Raw genomic sequence first — 22,612 nt, 5'->3', positions numbered from 1 at the left:
ATTAAATTAAAAAAAAAATTGTTACTTATTCAGCATGAGGGTATAGGAAGTTAATAATAGCATCATTAATGACTCACATTTTCAAAAAAACAAATGTTTATTAAGTTTTAGAATTATATGAAGGTGCCAGGATGGATTTATTTTTGAGGATCTCCCCCTCTCAACAAAAAAAAAAAAAAAAAACATCCATTTTTCATTTAAAACTAATAATGTTCCCACATGATCAAACAAAATGCATGATTTTTTTTCTAACAAAGTTATAAAATAATAAAGCCACCACCTTAGGGCACAAAGGGGACCACCTTCCTATGTATATCAATGCAGAAATGTTAATATCTGTAGAAGGGCAAACAAGACGGCAAGAGAACAAAATTTTATTATTTTCAGAGGAATTTGAGGCCATTATTTAGAACTGAAAAAGGGAACTGGTAAATCATCACAGGAAATAAAAAGGATCAGGATTAAAGTGAGCTAAATATAAAGAAAATGGAATGAATAAACAGTGCCTTAGAGTTGTTTTAAGAGTGTTTTACACTTTCATTCAAGGATTTTCTTTTAACAAGCAAAATAAAGAAAAAATAATAATAACATTATAAAAATAACATTTAGGCAGAGTTACAAAATATGGTCCCAATGCAATAATGAAGTGTGATAAAGTAAACTAATTCCATAATTATCACAAAAACGTTTTATAGTACTACTTTAACATTTAACACTATATAAACAATGTGCCCAACAGGAAAATTCAATGACCTCCAGCCTACAGTCCACAACAACCTCTGTGTTACTAGGAAAAGAGTATAAATGCTCAAATACGTACATGAATAAAAATAATTAAATAAATTATAAAAACTATAATACATAAATTAAACTAAAAGAAAAAAAAAAGAATAATTAACAGTTAAAACATTAAATAAAGATAATTTAAAATTTAATTTATGTTCAAATGATATGACGTCATGTGACTGTCACATCTTATAAAATGAGATCTATGGTTTATTTTTATTTTTTTTTTTTACTAAACATTTGAATTTATTTTTTGTAAAGAGCAACCTTTAATTGAAAATATGTACTGTTTATCTACTTTGATAACACTTTGAATAACTTATAAATTATAATATAAAATAGAGCCTTATCTCTTAGAAAAAACAACTTCAAAAGGAAATTAAGGCGAGGCTAAAGGAGGAATATGTAAAATTATTTAGCTTTCACCTTACGTACAGAAACTTATGAGTTAGAATTTATTAAACTACAATTCTTGCAACCATTCTTTATGGGCAATAAATTTGGCTACCTTTTTAGAGGAAAAAAGGCCTTAGATCTTTGAGAATAATTTATTGAGCAGAACATTTGGTTTAAGGAAAGGTAAGTCAAGTGGGGAATTTAAGAGTCTACACAACACGGAATTGTGGAGTATACACTGGGTGACTATAATTGAAGTCCAATGGGCATCCCTATATCATGATATTGCTAAGTCAAGAAGAAGTGAAACCATTGGCTTTATAACAGTATCCATACTGTTGCAGAAGCAGTAAATATATCATTGGTAAGACAATACAAACATGTATGCAATCAAAAATACTTTAATTTATGAAAAAGAAGCTTTAATTGATACTGTACATTAATAATAATAAGTCATAAAAAACAGAGAAAAAAATGTTTGATTATGATAAATACTTCACTAATTTGAGGAATTGTTTCTCAAAAGTATCGGTTATTTAAAATTGTTTTAAGCATTTTTGATTCACCTTCATTATTATTTATTAATAAAAGCAATTTGCAGTCATTTTACAGGCTCTATTAATGATTTATGCCCTTCCAAGCAAATAAAACTAGTCGTGAACAGGGTTTACTTTGTGGCATCTTGGCACAGCATTGGACATGAGTATATTTTGATCGGAAATGGGTTAAGTACGGTTTATGGCAGTAGTGCAATATGCTGTGAGTACTACTTTTGGCTGGGGCCGAACCAAGATGTGCCAATTTAATGAACACTTTTTGTAAAAAAACACCTCAACTGGCTTTATATACACAACATATTTACCTTGAAGATCAAGGCAAGTATTTTCCACTGACCTTATTGGACTATTATTTCCCTTGTCAAAATAGAAATATTATTTATTTATGTAAGCAACTTGCAGTCATTTTACAGGCTCTATTAATGATTTATGCACTTCCAAGCAAATAAGACTAGTCGTGAACTGGGTTTACTTTATGGCACCTTGGCACAGCCTTGGACATGGGTATATTTTAATCAAAAGTGGGTTAAGTATGGGTATGGTAGTAGTTAGTTGGTGGTAACTGACTATCTGGCAAAGTTCATGTTTCGAACAAGTGCTTCAAGTAATAGTTAATTAACCATTTGGGAAGGTGTATTTTTAAAGTGTGGGGTACCTGAAGTAGTATACTATGTCAAAGATACACATACACAAACAAGTTCAGTATATGAAAAAGGAGGTAGGATAAAAACACACCCCATTATTGAATGTATTTGGCACATTAACATGCTGTATAGGTTTTGTCAGCTATGTTTTATGAGCTAGTATTTAAGAAAAGAAGCCCTTTGGTTAACTGACCATTAGGTCACCCAAGAGTTGAAATTGGGAATATAGAAATAAAGTGTGTCTGGAGACTATCAATTATTTCTCTATGCCCAGGAGAGGGGAATGAGATTAACAGAGGAAAGCCACTTCATCCAAAATATAAGTTGTCTTTGGTTATTTTACCTGAAAAATAAAGTTTTAAAATTGCAACTGAAGCAAAAACTTATAGTACAAGAGCCCAAGGAAAAAAAGGCATTTATCTCGCCCCAATTTTCGAATTCATTAATGTAAACTACTTATAGTTAGGAGTCAAAATTGATGAGTCAGCCAATCCAGTTCAGGGGAGTTTGAAAATGGCGGCCGTTCCAAAAAGTAACAAAAAATGCAGTTATTTCATACCTCTTGGTTCTTGACTCATATGAAACTAGGATTGATACTGACACAAAAGAAACCTGTCTGGCGAGCTAGTGCTGAGTCGCGTGTTGTGCAAACACGTTCCAAAATTCAACTTTATGAACTCAAAAAATGCAATTATTTCATCCCTCTTTGTTTTTGACTCATATGAAACGAGGGTTAGAACTGACTCAAGTTTAAAACTCAGTATAAAACTCAAGTTTTATATATTTAGGTGCGTTGCAGTCTTTCAATGGATTAATTCCCTTATTGTTGGTTTAGCTCTTGTACATGAAAAGTACTTTAGTAACGAACATCATTATTAGTAGACAAATTATAAGAATAAAAAGTAGGTAGTAATTAAATTTTATTGAACAATTTATTAAATAACAAAAGAACTGTTTTGTACAAAAGGTTTTCAAATATCAATATTTAGCAACATATACTTTTTAAACTCTTCTTTTGTCTTATAAATAAATTGCTGTTTGGAATCTGAAGCTAGTTAAATACAATCCAGAAAATATTCGAATTAGTTTTTTTATAAGAGTAGTAATTTTCATGATATTAGCAAAATAAATTCACAAAATGTTGATTTCTCGTTTTTCTTAGTAAAATTGTTATTTATGGCGGATGATCTTAGGAACTATTAGATGTTTCATATGTAGAAGAATGAGATGTACAAATGTAAATAAAATGAGACCTATTTTTTTTTTTATTAGGCTTAAGATTATGTAGAAAGTTAATGTCAGCTATTAATGAAAATGTATGACATGGAAACATCTTCAATCCCTTCTTTCAAGTGGGTTCCCTTAGAAATAATAAAAATATACCAATTCGTCCCTGCAATGCTGAGTAATTTTTACTTCTCCTAATCTCCCTTTTTTGTTAGCAGAAATTTTCGGATGGAAAATTTTATATGTATGAGAAGAGGACATTAAACAATAAAATTTGGTTTTATAGGAAATATATTTCTGATACACTTCCATATATTAGCTAATAATAAAGGGAAAGAATCTGAGAATATTGGAAAGGATGAAGAGCAGAAGTCGCCTTCGGATAATGAATCTGATGAGCCTAAAGAGGATATCTAAAAACTACCTGCAAAGCTTAATTTTTAGTTAAACAAGAAGAATAATAGACGTTAGCAACAACTTTTACATATTTACCAAATTTTAATTGAGTATTGATATACTTCATTGTTATTTTTTGTCAATTTTTTTTCTGTTTATCTGTTTCAAATAATTCTAATTTCACATGCCTATTTGTCTAATAACATGTAAATGTAAAAATATTTTTAAAAAAATTATGAAATAGACTAGAAAAATCTTGCCGGATGGAAATTTTTATATGAGAAGAGGATATTTACAATCAAATCTGGTATTATGGGAAATGTATTTCTGATACACTTAGATATTTTAGCTAATAATAAAGGGAAAGAATGTGAGGATATTGGAAAGGATGGAGTGCAGAAGTCGCCTTTTGATAATGAGTCTGATAAGTCTAATGAGGATATCTAAAAACTACCTGCAGCAGCATAATTATTAGTTAAACAAGAAGAATAATACATGTTAGCAACAAATTTTACATATTTACCAAATTTTTAATAAGTACTGATATATTTCATTGTTATTTTTTTTTCAAATTTTATTTCTGTTTGCCTGTATTCATCTAATAACGTGTACAAATATTTTTTAAAAAAAGATGAAATATGCTAGAAATATCTTGCTGGATATAATACAAATTTAGAAAGTTGAATTTTGTATTTCATCTGCACAAGCTTGGAAGACAGGATTCTTTTGTGTCCGGACTGACTCAAGTAAAGAAATTTCAGATGGGTAAAAAATGTAATAAATAAAAAAGAAGATATAAATAACTAATAGAAAAAAATTTGATTTTGAGTTTCCAAATTTTAATTTTGGAACGCGTCTGCACAACATGTGGCACAGAACAAACTTGGCAGATAGGTTCCTTTTGTTTCATAAGAGTAAAAAACCAAGAGGTATGAAATAACTGCATTTTTGAGTTCATAAAGTAGAATTTTGGACCGAGTCTGCACAACGATTGACTCAGCACTAGCTCGCCAGGCAGGTTTCTTTTGTGTCAGTACTAACCCTAGTTTCATATGAGTCAAGAACCAAGAGGTATGAAATAACTGCATTTTTGAGTTCATAAAGTTGAATTTTGGACCGCGTCTGCACAACGCTCGACTCAACACTAGCTCCCCAGACAGGTTTCTTTTGTGTCAGTATCAATCCTAGTTTCATATGAGTCAAGAACCAAGAGGTATGAAATAACTCCATTTTTTGTTTTCTGTTCCTTTTTGGAACGGCCGCCATTTTTAAACTCCCCTGAACTGGATTGGCAGACTTGTTAATTTCGACTCCCAAATATATGTAGTTTACATTAGTGAAATAACTGCCTTTCTTTTCCCCTTCGGCTCTTGTACTATTATTACTACAAAGTCTTGAGTACCAAATAGACATTCAAGAAATATACAATAAAAAAATTAAAAAATAGCCCCAATTCAAAATAAAGCAGAGAAGAGTAAAATTCAATAAATACCATTCTTTAATAAAAGTCCACAATATCAGGAAAAATTGATGAATTACTAAATGATCGAACAGAATTTAGAAAAGATATGTTGGTAATTAACTACTTATCTATATAAAATCAGTAGATAGAATTATAAGATTAAAATATTAAACTTTATACAGGATTTTTTAATTTCAAAAAACAGTTCAAGCTAAAATGATGAACAACAAGCAAACAAAAAGAGCAAATAAAAGGAATTGATCTAAATTGTACAAAAAATACCAGATGACAAGAAATTCACGGAAAATGTTTCCTAATTTAAAAAAGACATTTAAGAGAGATTTCTTACTGTCCAGCATTTTCATAGTAAAAGTAGAGAATCTGACAAGCTGTAAAAATATGGAAGATATTCCTTAATATGTAATTTAATTTCCTTGATATAATTAAACAGAATTAAATTATACGGTCTATGAAATGGTTTTTATTGTAGGTTTAGAACTTTTTTTTTAATTGAGAAAATTTATATTTATCCCCTCCCATAATAAGTTGTAGTAACTTTTCTGGTCACACTCCATCTCTCATCCACTCATTTTAGGTTTCTAATATATACTTGGCGTTCATACCAACTCCTGCCTACCTAAGATCAGTAATTTCTTTATTCTCAGTATTTTTATGTTCAGTGTTTTCTTTATTCTAATACAATCTCTTATTTTTATATTCAGTGTTTTTTTTTTTTTTTTTATTCTAATACAATCTCTTATTTTTAACATTTGAGCTAATGCTAACATTATTCAAGGGTCTATAATAATTTTCAATGAGCTTCAATCATTCATGTCAATAAGTTAACAACCTCTCTTTCTCTTTCCTACTTACTTTTTACTATTCCTGATCTTCATACTGTGAACAAGATATCAAGACAGAGTATTTGAAGGTATTGTGAGTATAATTTATATTTTGTATGTTTTAATTTTTTTTATTGTGTATTATATGTCATTTGTCAACATTAGCTATAAAGTTTGAGTAGAATTCTTGTAGTTATTATTAAATCCTCCAGTCTATTCAATAACTCAATATGTTTCATTTTGTATTTAATTTTTTCTTCTTTTTGTCAATGCTATCATATTCACATTCAAGAGTCTATAATGCCATTGTTAATGAGCTTCAATTATCGCTATCAGTAAGTTCACAGGTGTAAACTGCAATTATAAAAGAGACTTGCTTCATTAAGCAGTTAGTGACACATAGTGAAACTTCACCAAATGGATTCCCCTCTTAATGTGCAAATTTAAAGTGTCTTAGCCCGAAGTATAAGAATTTTGACCTTTTCACAAAAAATATCCCTCTAATGGACCCAGACAGCCAAATTTTGTCACTGAGAGATGAATTTATCCCTTATGAATAAAGACACTTACTCACCCCTCAATAGACAGTTACAAAATATTGAAAATTAAAAAAACCATATTTAATAGTTTTATGTTTATATATAAATAAATATACACATTTAAATATATTTTCAAGTTATCCTTTTTTTAATAAACAAAACCACAGCACTTTCATAAAATTAAAGAAATTACTTTTTTTTATCCTTCTAGAATATTTATTTTATTCTTGTTCTTGCAATATTTCTAATCTAATAAGAGATTTATTTGGAGGAATAAAATAAAACACTCTCCCATCAACCAAATGTTAATATTTTTGTCTCTTCGATTCCAGCACTTTTCACAAAAATCCATGTTTTAATTTAAAAAATTGTTCGCCATCTTTGTTCTTTTAACTCAATAAGTTAAAAACAGAATTTCTTACAATAAAAGAAAAACATTCAGACTCTAAATTTAAACTAAAAAAAGATACATTTTTTATGCACAAATTAGTGAAGACATTTAAAGACTCAAATCACCGATATTTTGAAAAATAGGGGAGGGTAGAGTTATTATTGGTCTTCATACGAACGTAATGTAACATTTTTTACACCTTTATATGCAATATTGTATACATTACATTTAATTTTTATTTCATATCTGAGGTCCCAAGAGACCATTGTTCCATCATTGTTTACTGCTGGGTATGGTTAAGGAATCCTCAGTAATACGTAATTTAATTTAACAAAAATTTTATTTACCTATCACATAGTACACATCCTAGTTTCACTTTCCCTAGTGTCATGGGTTGTGGGGTTCATATTCCTTAAACTGGATCACAAAACCTCAAAAAGTAAAGAAGTTAAAATGTTTTGCCTCTATAGAATAAGGAATCATAGAACTGAACCACAATTTTTCTGGTCTACTATTTTGTTTTTGAATCAACTGAGAGCCCTTCATGTGATCCTTAAGCAAATTGATGATAATAAATCCTGGATCATAGCAATCCAGGTAGCCCATGGGGTTGGAAATGGTAAACTATAAAAACTTTATCATGTCCTGCATTAAAATTGAAACCCATTATATGCTTAGAAAAGGATTCATCATATACATTGATAGTAGTAACCAACTACTTGTAAAATTCACCTTAATCTTAATCGCCTAACCATGTCAACAGCAGATACACCACCCAACCATTGGGGTTTTCAGCCTTCATGAGAAAAAAAACAGGAAACAGGTCTTTATTAATACCTATGGGTTTAGAGTTAGAACATTGTTCCCTTCAAAAAATAAATAAATCACAATTAATAAATAAATTCTGCCCATGCTCACAGTGAGCACACAGTCCTATTTTTCATCTTGCAACGAGGCTTAGTCTGGGCATTTTCGTCATCCTATTCACTTCATCACAGCAGGTGGACGGACATCTAGAATTTTCGCTCATTCTTCATGAGGACAAGGGCGGGTGGACAGATCTTTTCAACCTTGGTTTATCCTCCCCAAGGACAAGAATTATCTACTCATAGTGGAGTTTCCCATCTCGCTGTCACCTATGGTGATATAGACGTTATTTTTTATGCCACTAATGATATTTATTCTGAATGCAGTCAGTTTATTCAATCCTTTTTTATTTTTTCATTTTAAGATAAATTCTAGTTTGATTAAAATCAGGTTTATTTAATTTTAATCTCTTTTCTTTACCTTTTTGTATTATATATACAATATATAATAATATATTGAAATTGATAAGTTTTATCAAGTTCTTTTTTTTCTAGTTTATGTTTATATATTCTATTTTTAAGGTTTCATTTATTTGTTTTTAATTAAACAATTTATGTTTGTAACATAATTCAATAGTTTTTTTATTATTTTAATATCTACCACTCTATATGGTTTGGGCTAGCAAAGGTTCCTTTTGAATCCCTACCCACCGTAACGTATTGGGTCGGATATACTTATTATTAATTCTTATCAAGGTCCTCCAGTTGTCGAATTTTGTCATTGTGCATTTTATTTTTTCTAGGAAAAAAATATTTAGTATGGTGCTTCATTCATGATTTAATTTTCATTACTCTCTTCACTTATTCTCTTTCAGTTTATTTTTTCATACATATCTTTGACCTCTAAAATCACAAAAGACATACCAAAGGATGTTAAAACTCAGTTTGAAAAACTTAAAGGGAAATTAGATTTTTATGTATCCCAGATTAAAACTTTTATTTATGTAGGGCGAGGTACAGCAAAAGACACCGAAAAATTGTTCATATTTAAAGGAATGTATTTAGAACTGAAACCTTGATTCACTTCCTTCAGTGGGGTCTACAATTCCCTTAAAGAACTTTGTTCCCACTCAAATGTTTCAGACCTATTTCCAACTACAGAAGATTGTTCTCTCTTTAAATTAGTGCAGGAATATTATTATGTGTAATCTATGAAAATTACAGGAACCCTACTTCTGCGGGTCCTCTTACCTCTACAGCCTCAAAGGCTCATACCAATTATCTTCAATCATTACCAAAGATCGACCCTTCCATACCAATGATCATAATCCTCATTCTGTCAATAATAGCATCATTTCCAAGCGTCCAAACGTGAAGAAAATTCTCAATAAACATTTCTTTAGCTTAGGCACTGTTGAAAGATCACTTCGGCCAACCAGTAATTCAAAAGAGCATCCTAAAAATTCAGAATTGGCAGGCACACTTCCCTGTTTCAATTCTACATATCATTCCATTTTACTATGTCATTGTAGTAAATTCATAAATTCCTTAGTGGTACAACACAAAAAATATTCTGTCCATCCAGACCCATTTAATTCCTGAGACACTCCACTGGAAAGAGCTTTTTCTCAGAATGATTGTAAACTGCGTAATACTTCAAATAGGACCCCTCTAACCCCTTAGTCGGCTTTTTGCGCCTAACACTTCAGGATTTGACTGTCCAGCTACAGTAGATTCTCATAAATCCATTGACACTTTGACAGATGGCACTGTGACTCAAATTTATATACAACAAAGATTTACCTTCAAGAGTTCTTTAACCCTACCTAAATTTCATCTCAACCAGCTTCATTGGCCTTGTAACACAGGATCTAAACTCTCAACTGTTTCAACTCCTGATAAAAATAATGACATTTCTGTAGAGGATATTTTTGACCAAGCTGAAACTCCAAGATCAAAATGCCCAGCTGCATAAGATTACTCATTATGCATGTAATATTTCATTGATGAATAATCTTCTTCCATTTGGCTCACAATTGCAGTGCGCCTCCAAGAAGTGCCCAATCTGTGGCCAGCCTCAACCTTTCCGGCTACCTCAGCCTGAAAACACAAGATCTGAAAGATCTATTCTACTAAGTACAAATGACATTTCGTTGAAAGTTACTTTTATACAATATGACTCACATCTTCCATAGTCTCCAGGCAGTCCTCTTGATCAAACCGGACTCCATGAGTCTGATCCCTTGAGATCAGACCGTCTAGCTATAGAAGTTACATTGCCCTGAAATGGTCCATTACGACTCAACTCCATGAGGTCCCTACTCAATCAACAACTTCTCCCCAATGGTGTTTCCGAGTCCAAAACTCATATATCTAGAAGCCCAGCTGCAACAGATCCTCACTACACCAACCACATTGTGTCAGAACTTTTTTATTCATGAGATGATATACTGTCTCCAAGAGATTCCTAGTTAATTATTTTTTTATTCCCACTTGGCTTCTTCAGCCATACATCCTCAGATCTGATTACTTAGCTTCATCATATTCTCGTAAATTCATCCAATATTTGTTAGATGGAACCAATTCAAATAGCAAAACTAAATAACCGTGCCTTAACTCCAAGAGGTACATAAACAATTACTGCCTTACTCCTGTTCACTATGTAACTCTCAAAGAGGTAGAGCCTCTAAAAAAAAATCAACTCATATATTTGCTTCGCTTAGGTGATAAAACATTTCTCATTAACAATTGCTATTACCTCCAATTCAGTCATCATAACTAGGGAACTTAGGAAACTGATAATTTTTCCTGAGTGGTTATAAAAACGTTGCGTGTTCATCGGAATAAAGTTCCTCATAATATGATATTTACTCCTTACAGCCTGTTTTTATTTTGTCTCATCCATTGTATACCATGCAGTATCAGATGCCACACAACAAGATTAATTAAAACATGCCCCACATATCTTGTAAAATTTATCCTTTTCATATCTTGCCATACTCCTTGCACTTTTCCATGATTTAGGTGGTTTTCTTTGGGCCATTCCCTGTGGTGTCAAATACCTAATTTCATTGGTACTGGATAGATTTAAAATTTCAAGCAAATTTTGGCGGGCGGAATGTTGCGGCCAACTACATATTACAATAGATATTTTATAATATTTAAAATATAATGTAAATAATGAATGTATTTACTCAAAGACAGTATATTCGAATGTTGTTAAGGTCCATACCAAGTCACGTATATAGTACTGTGCATATCAGCTAGGCTACTACAGCTTATTCCACTTGTGCTTACAGTGAGCACACAGTTCAATTTTTCACCTCTCAATGAAGCTTAGTTTGGTCATCTCTGTCGTCCTATTCACTTCGTCATGTGAGCGATCAACATATGCAACTTTCACTCATCCTCGGAAGAGAAAACATCAAAGAAAGGAGAGAGGATGGAAAAACAGAATGATCCAAAATCTACTCATGAGACTTCTTTTAAGGAGTAAATAAGAGATAAAGTGTCTTAAAAACCAAGAGTTACGTCATTCGGGAGAGCTAGTATTCAATGAGGAGGCAGTGAACAAATTAAATACTAACATCAATAAATTAGTAAGCTCAATCCAGAGCAAAAGATCAATGTTGTTAATCATTCCTTGTTCCCGGGCCTTACGCTCTCCAGACTGCGCCCCTTACAAAGATATGTCCTGCGATTTTGGAGGGTATTGGTACCAATATCCGCAGGAGTAAGAGTAAGGCCATCATCAGGCTCCCCACTAACACCTCTTCAGTGATGTTTACACACCCATGAGATATAGAGGACTAGGTCTGATCTGCTACCAATGGGAGGCTTCTATGTAGCATTTGTCCATTGCCCAGTGACTGTCAAATGCTCCGGATGCCCTATTCCGGTCTAAACATAGTTTAAAATCCTAAGTTGCGACATGTGCTGAAAGACTGGGTGTGGATCAGGGCTACCGAAGTGTGAGAGCTCTACAATAGTTGCTGCACGAGAAGAATGGACCAATTGCAAGTGGCAGAGTATCGGTGTTCATCATTTTAAAGAGCCCCCAAGAGCTGATAGATATGTGTGAGAAGCAGGTACTCTTGGGGTCAGAATGGGGGAACGCTCTAAAATTAAATATAAATTACAGCAAGGAGAAGTTGGGTCCCTCCATCGCAAATGTAGCAGAGTCTGAAACACCAGCCCACGTGCAAGAAAAATGCCCCAACAACTCCCTCCTCATAACATGCCGGCTCCAAGGGTCAAAGACGAATTAAAGAAGTTCCTAAAAAAAAAAAAAGACTTCACCTGCTTCGACGAGGTTTATTGCATTGATACCGACGGATCCCTGAGAAATGCAGATATTTTGCATTCTTTAAAACCGGAGGTACAGCTTTGGTTTTGGATCCAACTGTGAGACATGAGAACAATGACCTCAATCAGGTGGATGGACTGGAAGGGAAAAGAAGGAAATTTATGAAGAATGCATTCCTTTCCTTAAAGAAAAATTCCGTGAGATCTTCTGAGTGAGAGAGTTCATCAGGAGAGGCCTCTGGTTTGGATCTCATAGAACAAGGAGCTTCTTGGAAGACCTAGGTGTTAGCATTGGGGATATAGCAATCTTGGCAGAAACTATTATTTTGGATTCTCTGGGTATCATAGATCATCGCCTCCATGGGAATTAACTCTGATAATATTCATTTGTGTGTTTTAATTTTATTCATTTACTAGTCTTCAAGATGATTATTTGTAAGACCTGCAACAAAGCTATTTCAAGAGACGAAAAAATGAAAATTTCATGCATAACCTGTCAAAGTTTATACCACAATAAATGCATAAAACTTGATAGCTCTGAACCAGATATTCATAAAAAATGGATGTGAATCAGGGCCTGGCATGTTAAAAGGAAATGAGCCTGGCACCATGATTAATCTCTTAAAGGGACTTCTCGAGGAGGTTAGAGAAATGAAGGCTAAGCTCCAGGGCATCGATGAGCTCAAAGATATAAAGGACACTCTTCAGAAGCAGTTGAAGCTTTCTTTCAAAAATTTAGAATGGCTGGAGAAGATTGAAGCCCTCCTGGACCAGTAGAAGAATAAAATCGAAGAACTATCCTTAGAAAACAACAATCTTAAAGCTAAAATAAGTGGCCTTGAAGCTAGAATTAATCAGGCAGAACAGAATCACCTAAATAATTCTGTAGAGATTAGGGGAATTCTCGAGAAGCAGGGAGAAACCGTAGTAGGAACGGTTCTCAGTATTGGTGCAGGCCTGGGTGTGAAGCTGTCTCCGGACAATCTGGACCACGTGGTACGGGACAGGTCTAAACAGGAAGGAGCGTCGGGCCCTATTATTGTGAGATTCGTGCGTCAAACAGTAAGAGATGAGCTGGGGCGGAAAAGAAATCTAAAACCTCAAAAACCTTCCATTTCAGAGGTTAAAAAAAAATTTTAACGTAATGTGTATCATGCAAAACAGTTAACAAAAGACTAAATGAAGCCTCATCTATATAGTGAAAACAAAAACTTATCATCATAACTCATAGAAACGAACAATGGATTCTACTTAACTCCATCATAATTTACTTGTGACTCGACCTAATAAATTAATTGCATACAACAGTCTTTTTTAGACCATGGCGTAATGCAATCACCCCACAAAAAAAAAAAAAAAAAAAAAAAAATTGGAATGAAATCTGTTCTTGCTCCATAATGAACTATTTGTACTTTTGACCAATTCTCAGAATCCTTGACAAACATTCCCATCAAAACCTCCACCTTTTGATGGCAGCCTGTACTAGGAATATGGCAAGAAATTAAGGATCAAAAAGAGGTATAAGGATTGTAGAAGTCAAAAATGATAAATCCTTCGCAAACTCTCACTATATGACCCTTCTGAGTAATCCTCTTCCTTAGTAGTTTTTACAGTATCACTAGATAAATAAAATTCATACTTTGTGCTAGCCTTCTGTACGACTACTGAAAAGCCATCTTACTATTTTTCCATAGAATCATCACTTATAGCAAAAATTGCTATCTTTTCTATATCCCTCTTAAATGAATAAACAGCTTTCCAAGCACTGGCACAGGCTGCAAGATGGTTGCAGCAGGAAATCAATGCTTCCAAGACAAAGTAATTCGTAATGGGGCAAGAATTGCAATCAGGGAATTCAATAAAATTTTATTCATGCACTTTTGAGCTAGTCAATATATTTACATATCTTGGCTGTAATATAGACATAGACAATAATAAGTCAACTGAGATTAGGTTTCTCAGGAATAGGATGATAAACAGGTCAAAATATATGAATTACCTCATATGACCAGTAAAGACAAACGGCTCTGAGATGTAAACTATTTCCAAATTGGGTGAACAAGCATTATTAATTCACTAAATAATGATGCTACGATTCATGGAGATGGGTCATGAGATAGGAAAGGTCATATAGCCTGCATGAAACCAGATGACGTGGAAGATCAAAACTCTGTAGGAAGGATAGTTTCACATGATGTTGGGATCCTATTTGATTCTGGGAACTGGAATGATTGCTGCACAGAATCAGGAAAACTGGTGGCAACTATAACCAAGAAATGGATTGTGGTTCAACACAGAAAATAAATAATTTTTCAAATGCAAAATTTGTCTTTTCTTTCTGAATGGTAATTCCAAACAATCATTTTTGTCAGGGATCAGTCTGGTTTCACAGTAAAAGGAAAATACCAAAATTAGACAATTCGTATTTTCTTTATTCTAAAGCCAGCATTCCAATCAATGAACTAAGGTCCATAGTTCTTGTAGGTAAACAAACAAGCGGGTTCACACAGATCTGATTCTGAACAACGCCTTCATATCGGGGCTGAAACGTTTTTGGCTATTTACTAATGACAGGTGCTTTTCTTAAATTATTTCCTAAACCATTTCCTTCCTTAAACTACACGTAACTTAGATTTATGGTGTCCTTCCTGATTTTCATGAACTGTAATGGTATCCTATATGGTATAGGATGGCCTCTCAGTAAGTATTGGGTATTAATTTAAATCAATCATGAACTATTTTAAAGATTTGTAGTTTGGATTCTAGTGCTCTCCCAAGTTTACCATCTCCAAATTGAATTAAAGTGGATTTTCTCAAAATCTCTAAATTAAAGGCATAAGTTACAGAGTAAACATAGATAACACTATGTAACACAGGGCAAATGTATTTTTGATGATAAAATAAAAATATTAATAATAGTAAAATGATTTCAAATAGTAAATTAAATGTGAAGGGTTGAGATAGAGTGAAATCATATTGAAAAATATAATTAATTTGAAGAAAAGTTATAAAGAGTCACTTTGTAAATCAAAATACAATTAATTTTAAATTTCTTTTCAACAGGCACTTTCATGTTCTTGATCAGGAATGGTAAACATATTCTCCTTAAAAATATATAATTTTTTAATGAATCAATGGTAATCAATAAACATAAAACAAGAAAAACCCAGGATGTAACAAAATTGAAAAAACTAAATCACTGTCATAACTTGATTATGCCGTTAAGAATGACATCCTGGTTACAATTGCTCTTCCTGTACCATACTCAATCAAAAAGCTGGTATCCCTAACAAACTCTATTTGCCTTTGTTGCTTTTTCCTCAGGCATACAAATCTATAATTCACTCATATTATTATTGATTACAATCTTCAGAATTAAAGATTTGGCAAGAGATAAACTGAATATGTCAGTTGAGAATTCTTTCCTTTTGAAAATAAGGAATAGTAAAAATTTAATGGCTTGCCACATGAGGGTTGATTACATCAGAACTTATAAATTCCGATTTTGGCATTTGTTATGATATCTTTAAATTACTGAAAATTAATTTTAGTTATCAAACTATTTTGGTAGACTATTATAATTAAATGGTGAAATTACAGTATAAATTATTAAAGATTATTTTTAGGCTCTGTTTCAGTTATTAATTAATTTACAAGTTCATTGTATTGAAAAAATATAAAGAAACAACAGAAAGGCTAAACTCAATAATGAGAAAGTATTTAAAAGATTAACAAGAATATATTAATGAGATATGTCAAGAGATCATAAATTCATAAGCTTACTCGTTGCTTGTCAATGAATGTAGATTCACGTCTCCAAAAACGACCTAATATACCAGAATTCTCAGAACTCCAATCTTCCGACTGCAACAAATATATTATTAATATATGTTATACTGAACAAAATTTAAAAAAAAGAATAAATGATTGATTAAAAAAAAAAAAAAAAAAAGAAAACCTACTCTGACAGAGCCTTGATCTGAAGGAGTAGCCAAACTTGCTTCAGCCTTTCCCTGAAGAAGTTCCTCGAAGACCCGGTTTGTAATTTCATCTAGAGACTTTCCTTTAGTACAATCACCAGCAGTGCGCCATCCTAATAAAGAAAAAGTAATAAATATAATACAGAACAATATCTATCTTTTTTTCATAAATAACTGCTATTAATTTCATAAAAATTTTAGAATGACCTTTCATTGCAACTTCACCGGGAAAAATCATATATCTAAATTTTCATATATCTTGATGTCTCCTTTCCATCTGCCCTCACCTCTCTATTCACCCATGTTTTCTCACATTGACAATTGTTTGGTTCGAAATTGAATTTTTGGGGAACTTGAGGCTAAGTTAAAAAAATAATGAATTCAATAAATGTTTTCTATGATTCATTTTCAGTATCCCACTCTCTATATGGCTCAATTGGTTTTCTCAAAAATACCAATAACAGTACAATCCTCAATGCCTTCAATTAGCATATTGTATAATCCTATTGTTCTCCCTATATTTTCCTCACTATTCCTCCCTATATTTCCCAAACCTTCCACTAAGATCTGGCATTTTTCTATGTTCATATTGATAGGATTAGTTATGTGAAGATATTAAATATTAGTCATATCATTTTTATACACTATTTATCAATAAGCAAAGCCTGAAATGTTTTTCTTGGTTGATTTTAATTTCACCTTTAATCTTTTTTACCTTAGCATTGCGGTGTGTAAGATGGGCATGTAAGGTTGTAGGGCTTACGAGCGGATCCCTAAAATGTTAATAATGCGTTAAAATGATTTAGTGGAATTGGGTTTGGAGGGGCATCACTGGAAGGATGTATGCAGAGAGCGTTTGGTGGTATCGGCATCAAACTTTCAGGTTCATTAAGCCTTTATTATTATTATTATAATCTTTTTTACCTCATGTCTACCCAGTACATCAAATTCTCTCTTTGTTTAAGTCACAATGATTCAGTAAGAATATTTGCTCTACACAAAGAAGGAAAATCTTTGTTTTAAATCAGTAATTTCATTTAGTTAAAAAGTACTGAGAGACTATGAGTTATTCAAGATATCTAAAAGCCACTAATCTTATTGAAAAATGTTTTATTAAAATTAACAAAGAGGAAACACAAGTTAACAGGTTTTGGAATTAGGTTGGCAAATAGGAAATCAGATTACAGAGAATAAGACCTGGTTTCCAACCTTGGTTCTCCACACAGTCAGGTCTTTTCAAAATCACTACTGATATAAATACCGTAATGGATGAAATAAAGTGAACTGTATTAGTACTTTTGCGCTTCTCTAAATCTTTTGATTCTCTGGACCATTCTATGCTCTTCCAAAAACTCAATTCGCTGACTTCAGTCTTCCCTTTCTGGTTGAACCCAAGCAGTTAACCATTTTTAATCAACCTTTATCTTCCTTCCTTACCCTATTGTAGTATAAGTTTTTTTTTAGCATGTTCCTCCCCCTTACAGTTTCTAAATCAATGATCTTCGTAATACTATCCACCACCATTCCTACCACCCAAATACTGATGAATTTTAGTAAAACCAAGAAAGGAACTGTGCCTGGACAAACTCAAATAAATGAAGGTGAAACATTATGAAAACTCAGGCCATTGCTAAGGGTTCTAATTCCCTCCTTAGTTCCAACACCATTTTTCTTACTTTCACTCTAATTGACTACCCCACCACCTTCAGTTCCACTCCTAAAAACTTAAGTATTATTATCGATCAATTCCAATATTGCGCAAATTTCATAAAGGTCAATAAGTACTCTCAAGTTATTCATCATACCATATACTTTCACAACGTACATATAAGGTCCGAGTATCCTCAATTACTTTCCCAACATTCACTATAGCTATGTGGTATATGGTGGCCTCTTATATTCCACGAGGATATATTGAAGGGAATCATAAATTTCTCTTTAAGATTTGTCTTCAATACCTCAAGATGGTCTCATAAGTTGTACCTTTAAGGCAAGTTAAAGAAGCCCTTTTTCTCCTATTATAGATAATATATCCATAAATCTTACTAACACCAAATTATCAACTCCCAGTACCCTTCCTGCATCTGCAGTCTCCTATACTTCAAATCCATGCTCCGCCAGGACACACAGTGTCTATTACAGTGTGTTCTACATTTCTGTGACACAACTAACTCAAGGTTAGTACATGAACTGAATAGGGATGAAATGGGGAATGGTAAATGAGGGTTTGTTTTGATTTTTACTGTAAAAGTAACCTTTCTTTCTACCAGGTAGTCAGTCTGTTATTTCTATTTTGTATTATGTCTATCTATATTTAGTGTAGTTGATTATGTCTTATGTGTTCATGAGGTTGGAGTAACATTAATTTAAATTCTATACATCTGATTATCTGTTGATAGCCCGATTCTTATAGTTTTCTGTAGTGAACATTTCTTTGAAATTTCGCTTGAAGTTTTTTTTCCTGATGTATTATTTTGGGTCTTTCAAATTAGAATTTATGTCCTGTTTATCTAAAATGCAAGGTGAGAGTAGTTTGATCAGGTTTGTTAGGGTTTTTTGTTTAATTTGTACCCGGTTAATATAATTTTTAGTGGTACTGATTTTGTATATTTTTGGAAATTGACTGGTATAATGAATGTATATTCCAGAGTGGATGGGTTTTTGCCATTAATTTGTTTCTATTTCTCTATTTGAATTTCTAATCAAAAGTAAATCTAAAAATGGTATTTTATTTTTAATATTGAATTCTATGATAAAATTTAATCTGGAGGAATAGTGGTTAAATTCACTTAAAACTATTTCTTTTACATTATTTTAGTTGGTATTATGATTATTATTTCATCAACAAATTTATAAATAATTAATAATAATAGAAGTAACAGACAGACTTCATGCTAGACAGAACAGTAACATTTTGGAAAAACCAAAACAAGTCCACATTTGTCTTTCCCCATTTCACCCTTATCCAGTTCTGGGACAAATCTCAAGTTATTAGTATCACATCAATGTAGAACACACTGTAATAGACAAGTGTAAGTAATGTTTATAGTTATTAATGTTAAATCATACCCCGTACAATGTAGTTTTTTAACAATTATCAGAAGAAATTATCTGTTCTGAAAAACTATTTTTTCATAGTTGGCATGACTATGCAAACAATAAAGGTGCAAAACATCACCTCATACAGTTATTTTATTAGCTGATCCTCAATATCCACTATATATATACATGAATTAATTTATTATTTTTTTTTTTAATTTAGTTTTGTTCATAAGAAGAATATTTGTTTTGTTGGTTACTTATAAATTCCATAGCAGATAATGTATATATTGATTCAGTTATATTAATGCAGTCTTTTGGTCAGATATATTTTCTGTTTTATTTTTATATAATTATAATTAGTCTAAAGAAACCTAGTCCCAATTTCTTTATTTTTTCAATTTTATTCTGAGAACACCAATTTGCTAAATTCCATCTAGTCCAATTCTCACTCTACTTACATTTTCTAATTTTCCTCAATATATTTTGTCCAGTATAAGATGACAGTAAAGCTTTAGTACCAAACAACTATCTGAACAGCCAACACTGAATACAATATAAAGATTGAATACATACAGATCTAATGTATTTTGTCAACAAGAAGTCATTACAATATAAGAATTGGCTTACTAATAACTTCTTTATAAATAACACTACTTTGAATATATATACACAGGATATTATTTATAACAACCTTGGGTATAACAACATATCAGTTATAGTGTCGAATATTTATGGATTAGAGATTTTGAGAGCCTAACCAATGTATTTATTAGCAAATATAGTAACCACGTTTATTATGGCTCATTGGCTAAAATGAATCAGTTTGATAACCCATCAAACAATAGAAGATAAGTTTTAGCGATGATCCATAAATTCATTAAAAAAATCTTCCAAACAGAGAGAGAGAGAAATGCTTTATTCATTCATGCTGCCCAAATACATCGGGTTGCTACATTACACAGCATACTAATCAATCCGTGATCGGACATATATAAATTACATATTTTTACATGATATAATAAAATAAAAAGAAAACTTTTTTTTTAAAATAATTTTTCTGAGAATTAATGTTTCTTTGACTTTAAACCCATGTTTTGAAGTGGGGAGGAATTCATTTCAATCCAATGAATTGTTTACAGTTTAGTTATATTATTTTCAATATTCACATAGGCACATCATGTCTATTAAAAAAACTTTCATTATGGAGAAGTTTAAAATTTGCTGATTTCATAAAAATAGTGAGACTAACATCAGCTAGACTAAGAATTTGAGTGAAAACAATTCTACTAAATCTTCAATTTGGAAATAGGGCCTTGGTTCAAGATCTTGTAGAAAATAGAGATTCCTTAAAAGTTAACTAACACTGTCATTCTGCTCATGAAAACATTGAGCTATTTCTGAAATGATGAGAAGATAGTTGACTGAGGATTATATTAATAATGATTAAATGAATAAGGAAGAAAATGATTAGGGGGTGTGGCCAGTGAAGAACACAACTAAGTAAAAGCTTATTTACTAGTGCTAACGTTTTGGGCTACGAACAAAAAACAAGATTTTCTTATTTTCTAATCATTCTGTAATTTATTTTATTCTTTATGATTATTATCTTATTTTTTGTTGTTATTCCTAATGAAGACTTGAAATTCAAGCCGAAAAGTTGGCACTAATAAATATGTTTTCAATTATTTGTGTTACTAATAAATAAGTTTTTACTTATTAGTGTTCATCACTGACCACACCCCCTAATCACCTCCTTATAATTCTGAAATGGTTTAAAATTCAAAGAAGGCTACATTGACAATGACATCTTTAATGCCGATGAGACAGGTTTATTTTATAAACTTATGCATGACGGCTCCTCGATAATCAATATTTGTCCATCTCATATTATAAATTTACAAAAGTTTTAGATATGGAGTCCTATACATGATATGAGTAGAAATTAGTTATAACGACAGACCTAATATGCCTGGTCCCTTGGAGGTCGTTATTAATGATATATATAGTGTGTGTGTGTGTGTGTGGTATTATTAAAATTATATTATAATTTTTATTTGAATAGGAAATAATTAAGGTCTAAATAGCCCACCTCCGATTTGAGGTAATAATTCTGTTGGTGTACTTCTAGTCAAAACTTGAATCCGCTGATTATCTACTAAAGTAACAGACATGTTAGGTTCAAGTACTTCATTTTCGCTCATCTGCAAAACAAATAAATTTGAATGAAAGCTGGCATGCAGAGATAGATGATGAATAAAATATAACATTTTTATTTTATATTATTAAAAGTGGGGTAAAGTAAAATATAATAAAAAAAAAAGTAAATAAATAAATATCTATATGTATATAAGAAGGAAAATAAATAAATGAAATGAACATAATCAAACTAAGTTAAATAAATTATATACAATATTTACTTTTTCGACCTAGGATCCTCGAACCCACTCTATCCGCCATGCATGAGGGGTAGAGTAGGGGCCTACCAGATCCCAGCGCAGCCCTCTCACCGCGTCACTGGTAATGAGCCAGTGGAGGCGGAGTAAGTGCGCTTAAGCCACAGTCCCAAAATTATTTTACAAATAATAATCTATGAATGTTTTGAAGCTGTCGAAATCCTCCATTTATTCGGTGGAAAGGAAGTTATGATAAAGATCGGAGATTATTTGCGCATAATTCAGGTTTTTATACTGGATTTAGTTATGCCTTAAGCATTGTTTAAATTTGAAACAAAAGATATAATTAAAATAAGGTTAGTTAGAGAAAGAGAATTATTTATCCATTGTTTTAAGATTATTAGTTCAGTATTGGGGCAGGGTCCCTTTAAATTCTATACACTTTCATTAGGATGGATATTGGGTACATGTTATCTTTTACATAAAACCCTAATTTTTTTTAAATGATGTTTCTGGTAAAATTTACACTGTTCCTTTTGATTTGTTATTTTACACATCTGGGGGTAGAGGGTTGTAGGATCCCACCATTTAAATTTTTCGACGATAGAAATTTTGCATTGTGCCTGTTTCACTCTGGACGTAGAACAGGCTTTTGTGTTTTAATGACTTTTTTTGTGATATCAATAAAAGAATTGAGATTTACAAGCCAACGATCCATGTCAGGAAAATCAAGGGAATTATTTATATCGAAGCAAATTTAGCTCAATTGTGTTCAACTATTGATATACTCACACATATCAAATTCAAATCTTTATTTATTTTAAGATTTATTTATTGATAGATATT

The 22,612-nt window shown here is 31.9% G+C and overlaps 1 protein-coding gene across 11 annotated transcripts in view; it reads right to left on the bottom strand.

Annotated features, from left to right (window-relative positions):
• The window catches only part of loco (locomotion defects), a 77,606-nt gene that overhangs the window by 24,813 nt on the left and 30,181 nt on the right, over window positions 1-22,612 (bottom strand). For all 11 annotated transcript variants that reach the window (XR_001343063.2, XR_001343065.2, XR_001343064.2 and 8 more), the window contains exons 8-10: window positions 21,463-21,574; window positions 16,314-16,444; window positions 16,135-16,215 (exon numbers count right to left, since the gene is read on the bottom strand). Coding sequence is in view for 6 of the 11 variants with exons in the window: in XM_014419523.2 (XP_014275009.1) it covers window positions 16,135-16,215; window positions 16,314-16,444; window positions 21,463-21,574 (324 nt within the window). In the remaining 5 variants the exon portion in view is untranslated. The remainder of the gene's footprint in view (window positions 1-16,134; window positions 16,216-16,313; window positions 16,445-21,462; window positions 21,575-22,612) is intronic.

Source organism: Halyomorpha halys, unplaced genomic scaffold (assembly GCF_000696795.3).
Source record: "Halyomorpha halys isolate HHAL.00 unplaced genomic scaffold, Hhal_1.1 Scaffold240.1, whole genome shotgun sequence".
Lineage (NCBI taxonomy): Eukaryota > Metazoa > Arthropoda > Insecta > Hemiptera > Pentatomidae > Halyomorpha > Halyomorpha halys.
This window is presented reverse-complemented; position numbering and strand designations above follow the sequence as displayed.